At 39.9% G+C, this 17,071-nt stretch overlaps 1 protein-coding gene across 4 annotated transcripts in view; it reads left to right on the forward strand.

The window, feature by feature from the left end:
- Nucleotides 1-17,071, forward strand: part of GRXCR2 (glutaredoxin and cysteine rich domain containing 2) — a 192,273-nt gene that overhangs the window by 163,751 nt on the left and 11,451 nt on the right. The window contains exon 1 of one of the 4 annotated variants that reach the window (XM_055285793.1): nt 15,206-15,587. The exons of the other annotated variants lie outside the window; for them this stretch is intronic. Within the exon in view, the coding sequence (XP_055141768.1) occupies nt 15,252-15,587 (336 nt within the window). The 5' untranslated portion in view covers nt 15,206-15,251. Of the gene's footprint in view, nt 1-15,205; nt 15,588-17,071 lie in introns of those variants that run through there. 4 annotated transcript variants of the gene reach the window in all.

The following is a 17,071-nucleotide window of genomic DNA, read 5'->3' on the forward strand; positions in this document are numbered from 1 at the left end:
AGATAATTATAAACAGGTGTTTTATCTTCTCAGAAGTCTGAGGTGAGAGACAATTTTTGTTGTGTAGAATTGCTCTTCATATTGGAGGATGTCTAACATCCCTAGCCTCTCACCCACGAAATGTCTGTGGTGTTCATTCATTTTGAGTACAAAACTAAAAATAAATGTTTCCACAAATTTCCATAATGTCCTCTAGGGGGCACTACAGGCCTCATCAAGAACGTTTGACTAGCTGTCTAATAGGGTAGCCACAAGTATTAAGTGACTACTGGCCTTGAAATGTAGCTAGTGGGACTAAATGACTAGAATTTTAATTTAAACCTGGACAACAGGGAGACACTATGTCTATAAAAAAAATTTAAAAATAGCCAGGTTTGGTGGCACACACCTGTGGTCCCATCTCCTCAAGAGGCTGAAGCAGGAGGATTGGCTGAGCCTAGGAGTTCAGGGCTGCAAGTGAGCTATGATCGCGCCACTGCACTCCAGCCTGGGCAACAGAGTGAGATCCTGTCTCAAAGAAAAAATTAAAATAAAATTTTAATTTGATTTACATATAAAATTTAAAATTGATGATCAGTTCAGTTATTGAAAAACTTTTAAATATGATTGGAACAACTTGGGTATGTGAATCTACTATGTCAATATAAATTTTATGAAATCTGAATAGAGATCAAATACTTCTAACAGAAAGTCTAGTAAATGAATTGAGATGCTAAGTAAAATACACAGGAATTAAAGGGTTTAGTAGGAAAAAAAGAACGTAAAATAGCTAATGAATATCTTTCTTATACTGGATTACATGTTGCAATGATAACATTTTGGATATATTGGATTAAGTAAATATTAATAAAATTAATTTCATCTGTATATTTTTGCTTTCTCAATGTTACTACTGGAAAATCTAAAAATACATATGTGGCTTACCTTATAGTATTATTGGAGAGGGCTGGAATAGAGAAAACTCAGGGCCATTTTTCAGCCTCTGAGATCTCTTTTTGCTTTTTGGTGTGATAGGAACGCATGGTAAGTTAGAAATGAAGGAGGAGTTAGAAAAATTTGTCCCTTGTTCTCTAGTAGGCAAACCAGGGGCCCCCGGGACAGGGTTTTTGAATAGTAGAATAATCTCAAGTGATGATTATTTTTTAATGAAGTCCCAGATTTTGGCCTGTGGTTTCTGGCAGGGTGGATGTTTTTCCACCACACTCCTCGTCTGCTGGGTCCTCTGGTAACCTTCCCTTTACATTCTGACGTGGGGAGTTTGGCCTGTGATGCAAAGACTCCTGCCAGTGCTGCTCAGAGGCAGTGAGGAAAAGGCATTTCAAAGCACAAGGAAACTGGCCTATCTCTCCATTCTGGAGATTTACAGATATTGCAGGTGCTACCTTTCAAAGCAAACTGTGGGATATCCCCTGAGGCAGAGCTTAGAGAACCAAACGCCATAGGTAGCTAAGTGACACCCAGCAACCAAGAGGCTGCACTGATCGTATATTCAGAAGCCTGTTATGGATTCTAGAATATGATGAGACTAGTTAAAATCATTTTCTCCTCATTTTAAAGGAATTATCTTTTGTTTTCCAAATGGTCAATTTCATGATGTGAGATAGAAGCATTAATGACGAGAAGCATGAACTTTGGGCTCAGATGACTAACATTTCATGACTGTGGGATGCCTGGCAGATAACTTAACCTCTCTGCACTTCGGTTTTCAGTTTTCCCAACTGTGAAATACCTTTTTCTTATGTAGAACATGCCCAGTAAGCAGTAGCTGTTTTTCATTATGAAGGGGTATGAATGGGAGGTGGAGGGAATTTTTAAAGGGGGAAGCCTTTCAGAACAGCATCTCTTAGACTATTTTCCTCAGAATACTGACCTCATGAAATCAAATTCCAAAAAGAAGAAAAGTTTTGTCTGCACTGCATTTTGGAAATGGTGTATTCCTCAGTGGAGATTGACAAAGTATATTAGTATCTTAAACATTCTAAGAAGTCGTTCAGTAAAGAAATCAGTTTAACCTGGCTTAACTCAGCATTTTCCAAACTTATATTATTAGCATTTTCACCCCAAAATAACTACTAGCTCTGTAAGTTGTACTTTGAGAAAATGTCTTACTTTCTAAGCAGAGCCCCTTGATCCTACACTTTAGATGGGCTGGACTCCTCATCAGAGGGAGAAACATGGAACAAGCCACCAGACTCTCTCCCATGACACCTAGGACCACAATGAAACACCCACTCCAGAAGGAGCTTAGATAACCTTGAGAGAAAAAGAAAAAAAGTGGTGGTGAAATATAATTGTCTCTTGAAACGTTGCCCTAGAAAGTTCTGAGGGGTGGTGGTGGAATAGAGGCAGACTATAAACTTAGTTTTTGTTCTTCATATTTTAATAAAGTCCTATGAACTCTTACAGCTCTCTACAAATGATCAATAACTATAATAACCTTCTGCCATAACAGTATTTCAAAGAAAAATGCCATGCTGGAGTTTAAATACACACACACACACACACACACACACACACACACACAGACACACACACATGCTGCATGATAATGTATGAGCAGATTAAAAGGATATGTTTAATTTATAAGCCCTACTCTGATTAGAAATGTTAGATGTGGAAAGATCGCTAAAGGATAATGTTCATACTCAATTTGCAATAATTGCACATTTCTTTCATCAAGACACATATCTAATATAATCTCCTAAATCCCAAAATACACATAAAAATAGCGTCCAGTAAATGATGTCAGACAGATAGGATACAAATTCTACTCCTAAAAAGATTCAGAATACACTAGGGTCTAAATGAAAATGCAAAAAAGCAAACCTAGGTATCTGTGAATATTTTTTTCCCAACTCCCAAGTGCTTGGAATGTGAGTATTTTTAAAACAGCATCATTTCTCTTCAATTTTTATTATAAACGTTTCAAACATACAAAAATTGGAGGAATAGTCAAATAAGCAGCTATCAAGCATTGTGAACACTTTTTTCATTTTTACTTTGTATACCATATATGCATACATTATTTAAATAGGCATATATATTGAGGGGATAAAATTTTTAATAATAAATTACAGACATAGATATTTCACCTTAAATATTTCAGCATGTATGCCCCTCTCCCATATAATTACATAACATTATCTTGCCTAAGAAAACCAACAATAATTCTCTAGTTCCTTCTGATATTAATACCAGCCCTAGAGTAAAATTTCCCCAGGAAGAAATCTAGGTTGATATATTGCACTTGGTTATTTTTCTTTATTCTCTTTAAATCTAGAATGCTTTTTCTATCTGCAGCATTTTTTCCTTGATATATTGACTTTTTGATGAGACCTGTGTCTTGTAGGATGTCCCACAGAGTGGTTTTGTCTGGTTGCTTCCTTCTGGGCCACTTAACCATTCCTCTATTCTCTATACTTCTTGTAAACCAAAACCTAAGCTTGCTTAAATATTGAAGATTTTTGTCCAGAATACTTCATAGGTGGGGTTTATTCCACTTTGCTTCCTGTCCTGCTGTAATTGTAAATAGCACCCCTCTCACCATCAAGATTTTTATGTGTTTGTAAATGAAGCATCACATCAGGAGACATAATACGTTTGTCCCACCATTAGTGATATCAAGTTTAATCACTTGCTTAAATGTCCATCAGAGTTTTACAAAAGTATTGTGCTCCATACTGAGATTTTATGATGAAGGATGTTATTACTACATAAGTCAACTTTGGGTCTCACTCTGTCACCCAGGCTGGAGTGCAGTGGTGCGATCTTGGCTGACTACTGCTGTGACCTCCTGGGCTCAGGTGATCCTTTCACTCCACCTCAGCCTCCTGAATAGCTGGGACTACAGGCATGCCAGGCTAATTTTTATATTTTTCATAGAGATGGGGTTTTGCCAACTTGCCCAGGCTGGTCTTGAACTCCTGGGCTCAATCAAGCCACCTGCCTCAGCCTCCCAAAGTGCTAGGATTACAGGCATGAGCCACTGTGCCTGGCTGTCACCTCTACTTTCAATAACCCATTGAATTTTTTTGCAGCTGGGTACAATCCTGAGTAATCAGCTCCTCCATGAGTTTGGCTTAAGTTAAAGTCATTTCTTTTTGCATTAAAATGGCACCCAAAATATATTTTTTACAATAAAGTTACATGATTTCCTATTATTGAATTCAGCCAAAGGAAAAATGCAAAATGTTGAGGATTTAAGTATTTCCCACCAATTGCATAAGTTTTAGGTACAGTTTACTTAACAAAAACCATTATTTTAATATTAAAATTAGTACTTGCTCATTATGGAAAATTTAGAAAAATACAGAAAAATGTGAAAAAGTGTAAAAATCACCCTTAATCTCCCTTTTAAATAGAACCACTGTTAGCATTTTAATATATTTACTTTTAGTCGCTTTTCTATACAGGGTTTTTTCTTTTTCTTTTTTTTATTATACTTTAAGTTCTAGGGTACAAGTGCACAACATGCAGATTTGATGCATAGGTATATATGTGCCATGTTCGTTTGCTGCACCCATCAACTTGTCATTTACACTAGGTATCTCTCCTAATGCTATCCCTCCCCCCTCTCCCCACGACCCAACAGGCCCTGGTGTGTGATGTTCCCTGTCCTGTGTCCAAGTGTTCTCATTGTTCAATTCTCAACTATGAGTGAGAACATATGGTGTTCGGTTTTCTGTCTTTGTGATAGTTTGCTGAGAATGATGGTTTCCAGCTTCATCCATGTCCCTGCAAAGGACATGAACTCATCCTTTTTTATGGCTGCATAGTATTCCATGGTGTATATATGCCACATTTTCTTAATCCAGTCTATCATTGATGGACATTTGAGTTTGTTCCAAGTCTTTGCTATTGTGAATAGTGCCACAATAAACATACGTGTGTATGTGTCTTTATAGTAACATGATTTATAATCCTTTGGTTATATACCCAGTAATGGGATTGCTGGGTCAAATGCTATTTCTAGTTCTAGATCCTTGAGGAATTGCCACACTGTCTTCCACAATGGTTGAACTAATTTACACTCCCACCAACAGTGTAAAACCGTTCCTACTTCTTCACATCCTCTCCAGCATCTGTTGTTTCCTGACTTTTTAATGACCACTATTCTAATTGGCGTGAGATGGTATTTCATTGTGGTTTTGATTTGTATTTCTCCGATGACCAGTGATGATGAGCATTCTTTCATGTGTCTGTTGACTGCATAAATGTCTTCTTTTGAGAAGTGTCTGTTCATATCCTTTGCCCACTTTTTGATGGGGTTGTTTGCTTTTTTCTTGTAAATTTGTTTGAGTTCATTGTAGATTCTGGATATTAACCCTTTGTCAGATGGGTAGATTGCAAAAATTTTCTCCCATTCTGTAGGTTGCCTGTCCACTCTGATGGTAGTTTCTTCTGGCGTGCAGGAGCTCTTTAGTTTAATTGGATACCGTTTGTCTATTTTGGCTTTCATTGTCATTGCTTTTGGTGTTTTAGTCATGAAGTCCTTGCCCGTGCCTATGTCCTGAATGGTATTGCCTGGGTGTTCTTCTAGGGGTTTTATGGTTTTAAGTCTAACATTTAAGTCTTTAATCCATCTTGAATTAATTTTTGTATAAGGTGTAAGGAAGGGATCCAGTTTCAGATTTCTACATATGGCTAGCCAGTTTTCCCAGCACCATTTATTAAATAGGGAATCCTTATCCCATTTCTTGTTTTTGTCAAGTTTGTCAAAGATCAGATGGTTGTAGATGTGTAGTGTTATTTCTGAGGCTTCTGTTCTGTTCCATTGGTCTATATATCTGTTTTGGTACCAGTACCATGCTGTTTTGGTTACTGTAGCCTTGTAGTATAGTTTGAAGTCAGGTAGCATGATGCCTCCAGTTTTGTTCCTTTTGCTTAGGATTTTCTTGAAAATGTGGGCTCTTTTTTGTTTCCATATGAACTTTAAAGTAGTTTTTTCCCATTCTGTGAAGAAAGTCATTGGTAGCTTGATGGGGATGGCATTGAATCTATAAATTACCTTGGACAGCATGGCCATTTTCACTATATTGATTCTTCCTGTCCATGAGCATGGAATGTTCTTCCATTTGTTTGTGTCCTCTTTTATTTCGTTGAGCACTGGTTTGTAGTTCTCCCTGAAGAGGTCCTTCACATCTCTTGTAAGTTGGATTCCTAGATATTTTATTCTCTTTGTAGGAATTGTGAATGAGAGTTCACTCATGATTTCGCTCTCTGTTTGTTTATTATTGGTATATAGGAATGCTTGTGATTTTTGCACATTGATTTTGTATCCTGAGACTGTTGAAGTTGCTTATCAGCTTAAGGCGATTTTGGGCTGAGACAATGGGGTTTTCTAAATATACAATCACATCATCTGCAAACACGGACAATTTGACTTCCTCCTTACCTAATTGAATACCCTTTATTTCTTTCTCTTGCCTGATTGCCCTGGCCAGAACTTCCAACATTATGTTGAATAGGAGTGGTGAGAGAGGGCATTCTTGGCTTGTGCCAGTTTTCAAAGGGAATGCTTCCAGTTTTTGCCCATTCAGTATGATATTGGCTGTGGCTTTGTCATAAATAGCTCTTATTATTTTGAGATATATTCAATCCATACCTAGTTTATTGAGGGTTTTTAGCATGAAGGGCTGTTGAATTTTGTCGAAGGCCTTTTCTGCATCTATTGAGATAACCATGTGGCTTTTGTCATTGGTTCTGTTTATGTGATGGATTAGGTTTATTGATTTGCATATGTTGAACCAGTCTTGCATCCCAGTGATGTAGCCGACTTGATTATGGTGGATAAGCTTTTTGATGTGCTGCTGGATTTGGTTTGCCAGTATGTTATTGAGAATTTTCGCACTGATGTTCATCAGGGATACTGGTCTAAAATTGTCTTTTTTTGTTGTGTCTCTGCCAGGCTTTGGTATCAGGATGATGCTGGCCTCATAAAGTTAGGGAGGATTCCTGCTTTTTCTATTGATTGGAATAGTTCCAGAAGGAATGGTACCAGCTCCTCCTTGTACCTCTGGTAGAATCCAGCTGTGAATCCATCAGGTCCTGGACTTTTTTTGGTTGGTAAGCTATTAATTATTGCCTCAATTTCAGAACCTGTTATTGGTCTATTCAGAGATTCAACTTCTTCCTGGTTTAGTCTTGGGAAGGTGAATGTGTTCAGGAATTTATCCATTTCTTCTAGGTTTTCTAGTTTATTTGCATAGGCGTGTTTATCATATTCTCTGATGGTAGCTTGTATTTCTGTGGGATTGGTGGTGATATCCCCTTTATCATTTTTTATTGCGTCTATTTGATTCTTCTCTCTTTTCTTCTTTATTAGTCTTGCTAGTGGTCTATCAATTTTGTTGATCTTTTCAAAAACCAGCTCCTGGATTCATTGATTTTTTGAAGAGTTTTTTTGTGTCTCTATCTCTCTCAGTTCTGCTCTGATCTTAGTTATTTCTTGCCTACTGCTAGCTTTTGAATGTGTTTGCTCTTTCTTCTCTAGTTCTTTCTATTGTGATGTTAGGGTGTTGATTTTAGATCTTTCCTTCTTTCTCTTGTGGGCATTTAGTGCTATAAATTTCCCTCTACACACTGCTTTAAATGTGTCCCAGAGATTCTGGTATGTTGTGTCTTTGCTCTCATTGGTTTCAAAGAACATCATTATTTCTGCCTTCATTTCGTTATGTACCCACTAGTCATTCAGGAGCAGATTGTTCAGTTTCCACGTAGTTGTGCAGTTTTGAGTGAGTTTCTTAATCCTGAGTTTAAATTTGATTGCACTGTGGTCTGAGAGAAAGTTTGTGATTTCTGTTCTTTTACGTTTGCTGAGGTGTGCTTTACTTATGTGGTCAATTTTAGAATAAGTGCAATGTGGTGCTGAGAACAATGTATATTCTGTTGATTTGGGGTGGAGAGTTCTGTAGGTGTCTATTAGGTCTGCTTGGTACAGAGCTGAGTTGAAGTTCTAGATATCCTTGTTAACCTTCTGTCTCATTAATATGTCTAATATTGACAGTGGGGTGTTAAAGTCTCCCATTATTATTGTGTGGGAATCTAAGTCTCTTTGTAGGTCTCTAAGGACTTGCTTTATCAATCTGGGTGTTCCTGTATTGGGTGCATATGTATTTAGGATAGTTAGCTCTTCTTGTTGAATTGATCCTTTTACCATTATTTAATGGCTTTCTTTGTCTCTTTTGATCTTTGTAGGTTTAAAGTCTATTTTATCAGAGACTAGGATTGCAACCCCTGCTTTTTTTTTTTTGCTTTCCATTTGCTTGGTAGATCTTCCTCCATCCCTTTATTTTGAGCCTATGTGTGTCTCTGCATGTGAGATGGGTCTCTTGAATACAGCACACTGATGGGGCTTGACTCTTTATCCAATTTTCCAGTCTGTGTCTTTTAATTTGGGCATTTAGCCCATTTACATTTAAGGTTAATATTGTTTTGTGTGAATTTGATCCTGTCACTATGATGTTAGCTGGTTATTTTGCCTGTTAATTGATACAGTTTCTTCATAGCATTGATGGTGTTTACAATTTGGCATGTTTTTGCAGTGGCTCATACTGGTTATTTCTTTCCATGTTTAGTGCTTCCCTCTGGAGCTCTTGTAAGGCAGGTTTGGTGGTGACAAAATCTCTCAGCATTTGCTTGTCTTTAAAGATTTTATTTCTTCTTCACTTATGAAGCTTAGTTTGGCTGGATATGAAATTCTGGGTTGAAAATTCTTTTCTTTAAGAAAATAATGTTGAATATTGGCCCAACTAAATGTTGAATATTGGCCCTCACTCTTTTCTGGCTTATAGGGTTTCTGCGGAGAGATCCACTGTTTGTCTCATGGGCTTCCCTTTATGGGTAACCTGACCTTTCTCTCTGGCTGCCCTTACCATTCTTTCCTTCATTTCTACCTTGGTGAATCTGACAATTATGTGTCTTGAGGTTGCTCTTCTCGAGGGGTATCTTTGTGGTATTCTCTGTATTTCCTGAATTTGAATGTTGGCCTGCCTTGCTAGGTTGGGGAAGTTCTCCTGGATAATATCCTCAAGAGTGTTTTCCAACTTGGTTTCATTCTCCCCATCACTTTCAGGTACACCTATCAAATGTCAGTTTGGTCTTTTCACATAGTCCCATATTTCTTAGAGGTTTTGTTCTCTTCTTTTTACTCTTTTTTCTCTAACCTTGTCTTCTTGCTTCATTTCATTCATTTGATCTTCAATCACTGATACCCTTTCTTCCACTTGATCAAATTGGGTATTGAAACTTGTGCATGCATCATGAAGTTCTCATGCCATGGTTTTCAGCACCATCAGGTCATTTAAGGTCTTCTGTACACTGTTTATTCTAGTTAGCCATTCATCTAACATTTTTTTCAAGGTTTTTATCTTCCTTGCAATGGGTTTGAGCATGCTCCTTTAGCTCAGAGAAGTTTGTTATTACCAACCTTCTGAAGCCTACTTCTGTTAACTTGTCAAAGTCATTCTCCTTCCAGCTTTGTTCCATTGCTGGTGAGGAGCTGTGATCCTTTGGAGGAGAAGAGTGCTCTGGTTTTTAGAATTTTCAGCTTTTCTGCTCTGGTTTCTCCCTATCTTTGTGGTTTTATCTACCTTTGGTCTTTGATGTTGGTGACCTACAGATGGGGTTTTGGTGTAGATGTCCTTTATGTTGATGTTGGTGCTATTCCTTTCTGTTTGTTAATTTTCCTTCTAACAGTCAGGTTCCTCAGCAGCAGGTCTGTTGGAGTTTGCTGGAGGTCCACCCCAGACCCTGTTTGCCTGGGTATCACCAGCAGATGCTGCAGAACAGCAAATATTGCTGCCTGATCCTTCCTCTGGAAGCTTTGTGCCAGAGGGGCTCCCACCTATATGAGGTGTCTGTCGGCCCCTACTGGGAAGTGTCTCCCCGTTAGGCTACATGGGGGTCAGGGACCCACTTGAGGAGACAGTCTGTCCATTCTCAGAGCTCAACAGCCATGCTGGGAGAACCACTGCTTTCTTCAGAGCTGTCAGACAGGGATGATTAAGTCTACAGAAGCTGTCTGCTGCCTTTTGTTCAGCTATGCCCTGCCCACAGAGGTGGAGTCTATAGAGGCGTTAGGCTGTGCTGAGCTGTGGTGGGCTCTGCCCAGTTCGAGCTTCCCAGTGGCTTTGATTACCTACTCAAGCCTCAGCAATGGCGGACGCCCCTCCCTCAGCCAGGCTGCTGCCTCACAGTTTGATCTCAAACTGCTGCATTAGCAGTGAGCAAGGCTCCATGGGCATGGGACCCGCTAAGCCAGGCACAGGAGAGAATCTCCTTGTCTGCCAGTTGCTTAGACCTTGGGAAAACTGCAGTATTCGGGCGGGAGTGTCCCATTTTTCCAGGTACAGTCTGTCATGGCTTCCCTTGGCTAGGAAAGGTAAATTCCCTGACCCCTTGCACTTCCCAGGTGTGGCGATGCCCCGCCCTACTTTGGCTTGCCCTCCGTGGGCTGCACCCACTGTCCAACCAGTCCTAGTGAGATGAACCAGGTACCTCAGTTGGAAATGCAGAAATCTCCTGTCTTCTGCGTTGATCACGCTGGGAGCTGCAGACTGGAGCTGTTCCTATTCGGCCATCTTGGAACAGATCTCTTCTATACAGTTTTATAATATAAATTCTATGTCACAGAACATAAAATCTGTTATAACTTTTCTACTTAATTTGTATCATAAACCTGTTTCCATATTATTTTCTCATTATTTCCATATGAGGCAGGAGAATTGCTTGAACCTGGGAGGCAGAGGTTGCAGTGAGCCAAGATTGCACCACTGCGTTCCAGCCTGGCAACAGGGCAAGACTCTGTCTCAAAAAAAAAAAAAGAATAGTGAAGAGGTAGGATCAGAAGATTTTTTTTAAATCTACCTTTCTACTAACGACAAGTGTCTCCTCTCCTTTTTTTGTTTACCTTTTAAAAATGACTACATAATTTTTCATATTGTGGCATTCCTACTGTTGAACATTTAGGTGGTTTTCAGTTTTTTTCCCAGTATGAATAATGTTTTGGGGAGTATCTTTAAATAAATATCTTTCTTTCTTTAAAATGATTTTCTGAAGAGAAATAATTGGGTAGAAAGGAATGGATCTTTTTTCATTTATTTTATTCTTGCTTATCAAAGTAAGACAAACTTATCACAGACAAGTAAAATATGATTAAACTTGGAAAGAAAAAAAAACACTCAAAATCCTCCACCCAGTTGCTAGAGTCAACTGATATTAGCATTTTGCCATGATTCCTTTGGATATATGGAGCTACAGTATTTTCTTTCTTAGGAGGTTTCAAGGATATAAATATTTTTAAGGCTTTTGATAATACTGCCAAAATTGCTTTCGATTTATCAATTTGTTCTTCTTCCTGAAGTGTATTTGTGACTATTCTGGAAACATCAACATCTAAACATTTTCAGATGAACATGGTTGTTTCAAAACTCCCATGATTTTAGGTTGGCTCACTGAAAATCTGTCTGTGAACATGGGAAATGGCATAAAAAAGTGTTGAAGAAATGTTACTTGGAAAACTCACCTCCAGCTTTGTTTTTGTTGTTGTTACTGATATTCATTTTTGGGCAATTGAAAATGTTTACTTGACAAGTAGTTATTTTACTTGACAAGAAGTCAGCTCACTGGTTTTTCTAGATGAAGATAGGCTATTGGTTATTTATTAATATTTGTTTCCTGGGAGAGATAGAAGAAAATATTCTTCTAGTTAGGAGTTCCCAATCTTTTTCATGGCATGGCACACGTAGAAAATAATAATTGTTGCATGCCTTGGTCTCAGCTACTCAGGAGGCTGAGGAGGGAGGATTGCTTGAGCCCAGGAGGCAGAGGTTGCAGTGAGCTAAGTTTGCACCACTGCACTCCAACCTGGGTGACAGAGCAAGACCATGTCTCAAAAATAAAAAAAAAAAAAGGAAAATAATAATTGTTACGTTTATATGTGTGTGTGTGTGTGTGTATGTGTATATATATGCGTGTATATGTATATGTATGTATATATATATACAATTTTTTAAGAGACAGGGTCTCACTCTGTCAACTAAACTGGAGTGCAGTGGTATAACTGTAGCTCACTTTAGCCTCAAACTCCTGGGCTCAAGCAATCCTCTTGCCTCAGCCTCCTGAGTAGCTGGGACTACAGAGATGCACCACTACGCCCAGATAATTTTTTAAAAACTTTTTGTAGAGACAAAGTCTCATTTTGTTGCCCAGGCTGGTCTCAAACTCTTGGGCTCAAGCACCCCTCCTGCCTCAGCCTCCTGAGTAGCTGGGATTACAGATGCGGGCCACCATGCCCAGCTTGATATTGTTCTATATAGTGAAGTAAATGAATAAGGCTAATGTAGTCCTGGGGGCCACCTGGCTGCCATGAGGGCTGAGAGATCAAGGTCTCAGTCTCCTGTAATTCATTGATGGTATGTCCCAGACAACTCTGCATCCTGGGGGAGTTACAATGTTATGAAAAGTGTATCTTTCTTTTTCTTTAAACATTGTTTCCCTAGTTCTTTTCTCCCACCTATTTCTGCACCAGTTACACAGGGAATTTACAATGGTGAGACCTCTCCTTAGTAGAAAGGTAGATTAAAAAAAAATCTTCTGATCCTACCTCTCCCTATTCTTTTTTTTTTTTTTTTTTTTTTTATGGAGTCTCACTCTGTCACCAGGCTGGAGTGCAGTGGTGCAATCTTGGCTCACTGCAACCTCTGCCTCCTGGGTTCAAGTGATTCTCCTGCCCCAGCCTCCCAAGTAGCTGGGACTATAGGCACCTGCCGCCACGCCCGGCTGATTTTTGCCTGCCACCATGCCCGGCTAATTTTTGTATTTTTAGTAGAGATGGGGTTTCACCATGTTGGCCAGGATGGTCTTGATCTCTTGACCTCGTGATCCACCTGCCTCGGCCCTCCAAAGTGCTGGGATTACAGGCGTGAGCCACCGCGCCCAGCCCCCTCTTCACTATTCTACACAAAATATGCTCAATTCCTTTTTGAAAAACTTTGTGTATTTGGTTTCTCTCACTTGAAGTCATTCATTCAACAATTACCAAGTTCTATTATGTACTGGGCACTTTGATAAACACTGGGAATAGATAGATGGTAAGGGCAGCTTTTGACTGCAAGGTGTTCACAGGTGAATGGAGGGAAAGATAGAAAAGGCAAGGGAAAGTGAGAAGCACCTGAATGGCGGTATGTCTGAAAGTCCCATGGCACTCTCCCTGGGGCAGGTGGGAAGGCTGCCCAGAAGCAGCGACATTTGAGGTGTGACTTGAAGGAGGAATGGAAGGTTGACGCTCTAAATCAGGAAACAGAGTACTGGATAAGAGACAGAAACTTGTGGGTTTGAGAAATGGGTAAGCTTGTTGGTGTAACTGGAACACCAATCCCAGGCAGCCCTTGGAAGAGTGACAGAGGGCAAGGCTGGAAAGGAAGAAAGGCGAGGCTGGTTTTTGAGGGGCTTTCCTGTCGCATGGAAAAGTTAAGACTTATGCCCTGATCCACTGGAAAAGATTTTTCAGCAGGAGACTGACACCTGCGGACTTGTTGTTTTGGACTATCACTCTCACATCAATGTGGAGAATGGAATTGGGGGTGAGTAGGGAAGTCCTTGGGAGACAGCTGCAACTTTAAAAATCAAAGTGATGAGGGTTTGACCTAGGGCCAGGGTGATAGGGGTGGATGAAAGAAGGCGGTGGTGAAAGAATCCATGTGAATGGGATAGGCGCGGTGGCTCATGCCTGTAATCCCAGCACTTTGAGAGGCCGAGGCAGGCAGATCACGAGGTCAAGAGATCGAGACCATCCTGGCCAACATGGTGAAACCCCACCTCTACTAAAAATACAAAAATTAGCTGGGCATGGTGGCATGCGCCTGTAGTCCCAGCTACTCGGGTGGCTGAGGCAGGAGAATTGCTCGAACTCAGGAGGCGGAGGTTGCAGTGAGCTGAGATCGTGCCACTGCACTCCAACCTGGCAACAGAGCGAGACTCCGTCTCAACAACAACAACAAAAAAAACAAAAAACAAACAAACAAAAAAAGAATACAAGTGAATGGCTGTAGGGGAACAGGAGGGGTCAATTTGGGCAACTCAGTAAATGGTGATGCTGGTAGCAAAGACATGGAGAAAGGCTTTATTTACTCCACTTTCAGCTCCTCACATCCAACCTACCCTTTTCTACCCAGCCCAAGGGCCCTTTTCTTTACAAACCTTCTTCCATCCTTGTCTCCTTAGAGACTACTTCCTTCCCAGAGTGGCTGGCTATTCTGGGATTCAGCTGTGGGCAGTTTGCTCTCTAAGCGTGAAGTTATTATTTCACCTGTGTTAGGTCTGTATGGGATTGTAGGACTGTTCTCAGGCCCAGATCACATGCTTCGGTGCTCCTCACCCCACCCACTAGTTCAGTGTCGGGCATTTACAAAGTCCAACAGGCAGTGGGGACTTGTGCTGTGCTTGCAAATGAAATCTTAAATATAAAATACATGCCAAGTGGAGCTGCTCTGGTTAGTGTAGGGGGAGAAGGCCCAGAATCCAGGACCCTTGGCCTTCTCCTGTTCTTAGCAGCAGCCCCCAGGAAACTCCACTGTACCTAGGACCTCATTCCCTCTTCTAGAACCAGAACTGGAAAACTTCTGGTTATGTGGACTGATCTTGGGTTTTGGAGTCAGATAGATCTGAGTTCAAATCCCTGCTCTGTCACTTACTTAGGTGTAATAGAGCAGACAAATGATGAAGATAAATGACAAGTGGCTCTAAGCCTCACTTTCCCCTCTTTAAAACAAAGATAAGATTTTCTTTGTAGGGTTATTGTGAGGATGAAATAAAATAATGCATGTAACAATCTCTGGCACTTATGAAATGCTCACTAGATTTTAATTGTCATCACTAATAATAAGAAGACACTTGTTAACTGATTGTCTGATCCTTATTGAATTGGCACATGTTCAATCTAAATAAACTTCTTCATCAATAGGTTGAGAAAAGCTAGGGTTCGGGTGAAGTCATGGTGAGCTTGGGAATATGACAAGAATTAATCTTGTCTTATATTCCATCCACTCCATCAAACCAGAATTGCCTGCCTTTTCATGAGGGTCTATCAATATTTAACGTATGGGTGTCAGTTGCTGTAAACTGACCATACCCTAGCAACAACTTGAATTAATTATATGCAGGAGGAGAGAAAATAAAATGCCTTTTTCTCAGAGGCCCAAGTTTCACCAGCTGCACGGAAGGCTGGAGACCACAGGGTGAACTTTCTGCTGATGGAGGACCCTGAGAAAAAGCTGAATCAGAAGAGTGATGGCAAACCCCGGAAAGTACGATTTAAAATCTCCTCCTCCTACAGTGGTCGAGTATTGAAGCAGGTCTTTGAGGATGGGCAGGAATTAGAGTCACCAAAGGAGGAATACCCTCACAGTTTTCTGCAAGAGTCTCTTGAACCAATGGATGGTGTTTATGGGTCTGGGGAAGTCCCCAGGCCCCAGCTGTGCTCCCCTAAGCTGACTGCTCAGAGGATCAGTGTATTTAGAGAGGGTAATGCCTACACCTTGGCAGGCGGCCAGCCTCGGTTCAACGATTACAAGGCGAATGACCATAAGGTTGGTATTGTGCATGGCATATAGGCTTTAAGGGTAGGGCTTCCTAAAACGTGTTTAGAGAAGCCCCTAAATGGTTCAGATTTGTGTCTTGCTCCTGCTCCGGTACCAACCAGAACTATTGGTGCACCAAATGGGAAGCTGTTATTAGAATAATATTTCTGGGGTAAAAATAACATGCTTGTTGACTACTAATTGGCAAGTGGAATGAGCATATATAGTATTCAAATTCCATCCAAGGTAATACATTGTAATTGGATCTTTGACTGAGTTTTCCTGGAATGTAAATTAAATAGAGGTGCAGTGGTTTTCAGGTTGTCAGACTGCGGTTTTAGACAATTATGCAGTCGTTTTGTTTCCCGAAAGAGCTGAGTATTTGAAAGTGCTCATTTTACTCCAGCCAATTACTCAGCTTGCAGTTTATCCATGTCTTGTTTTTACCCCTATTGCCTTCCTCCTACTGCCTGCTTTGTCTATTTATTTTTCCTTTCCATTTCTCGTTAGCATAAGCTCTGGGTAGTTGAAGTCCTGGGAAGGGATGGTAAAATGCAAATCAGCCGGAGGACATGTTATGTGAGGAAGAAGTTTGAGCTAATGGTTTGATTGAAACGTGTTTAATCTATGAATTTCAATTACTTCCCAGTACCACGGATAATCAAAAGTCCATATGTGATTTTCTTTTAAGGTAGAACCTGGAAAACATTCACTGATATCCAAAAATTCATAGGAGATGTATATATGCTGTCAGTGGGACCATGAATGCCTTTTTAAAAAAGATAAAACACAATTATATAATGTATCCATGTTATTAATGAATAGCACACCAGGATGTGTTCTCATCTTTAAAGTGTGAAAGCCAGATAATTACTCTTGAATTATTTTCATTGTTAGTTTCCTAAGGGAATAGATAACACATCTATTGCAGACAAATGTATTACTGGCTTTACTGGCATTGGTAAAAGTATAATTATGGGCATGTTCACAATTACCAAAGATAACACTAGGCTTCTTTTTGATATTAAAAGGGGCTGAAATGAATGACCTCTTATCTTAATGGGGTGACGTATGCATTACAAAGTGTCATCACATACTATCGCTGTCTGTATCTATTGCATTGGGTCTTTACCATAACCTTGGGGAGAAAAGCCAAAGTATGGTCATTCCCATTTTGCAGATGAGAAAAATTGAGTGCCAAGTTGTTAAGGGATCCATCTGATACTACAGGGTCATTGGGTACAGAGTCAGAATAAGAATCCAGATCTTCTGATTCTACAAATGTTTTGCTTTAGGGCATGTTCCTTTTTTTACAGAACCATATTATTACATGATAATAATAGCTACCATTTGTTGAGTGCTTATTAGGTTCTAGGTCCTTGGCTAGTCTTGTACTTCTACTATTTCTTTTTAACAATGTCTTATTTGTAGATTTAGAATTTAAAAAGTCACAGTTCATGCAAACCTTATACAAGGCCACAGTAGATAAATTT

The sequence above is a fragment of the Symphalangus syndactylus genome, chromosome 7, assembly GCF_028878055.3.
Source record: "Symphalangus syndactylus isolate Jambi chromosome 7, NHGRI_mSymSyn1-v2.1_pri, whole genome shotgun sequence".
NCBI classification, from domain to species: Eukaryota; Metazoa; Chordata; class Mammalia; order Primates; family Hylobatidae; genus Symphalangus; species Symphalangus syndactylus.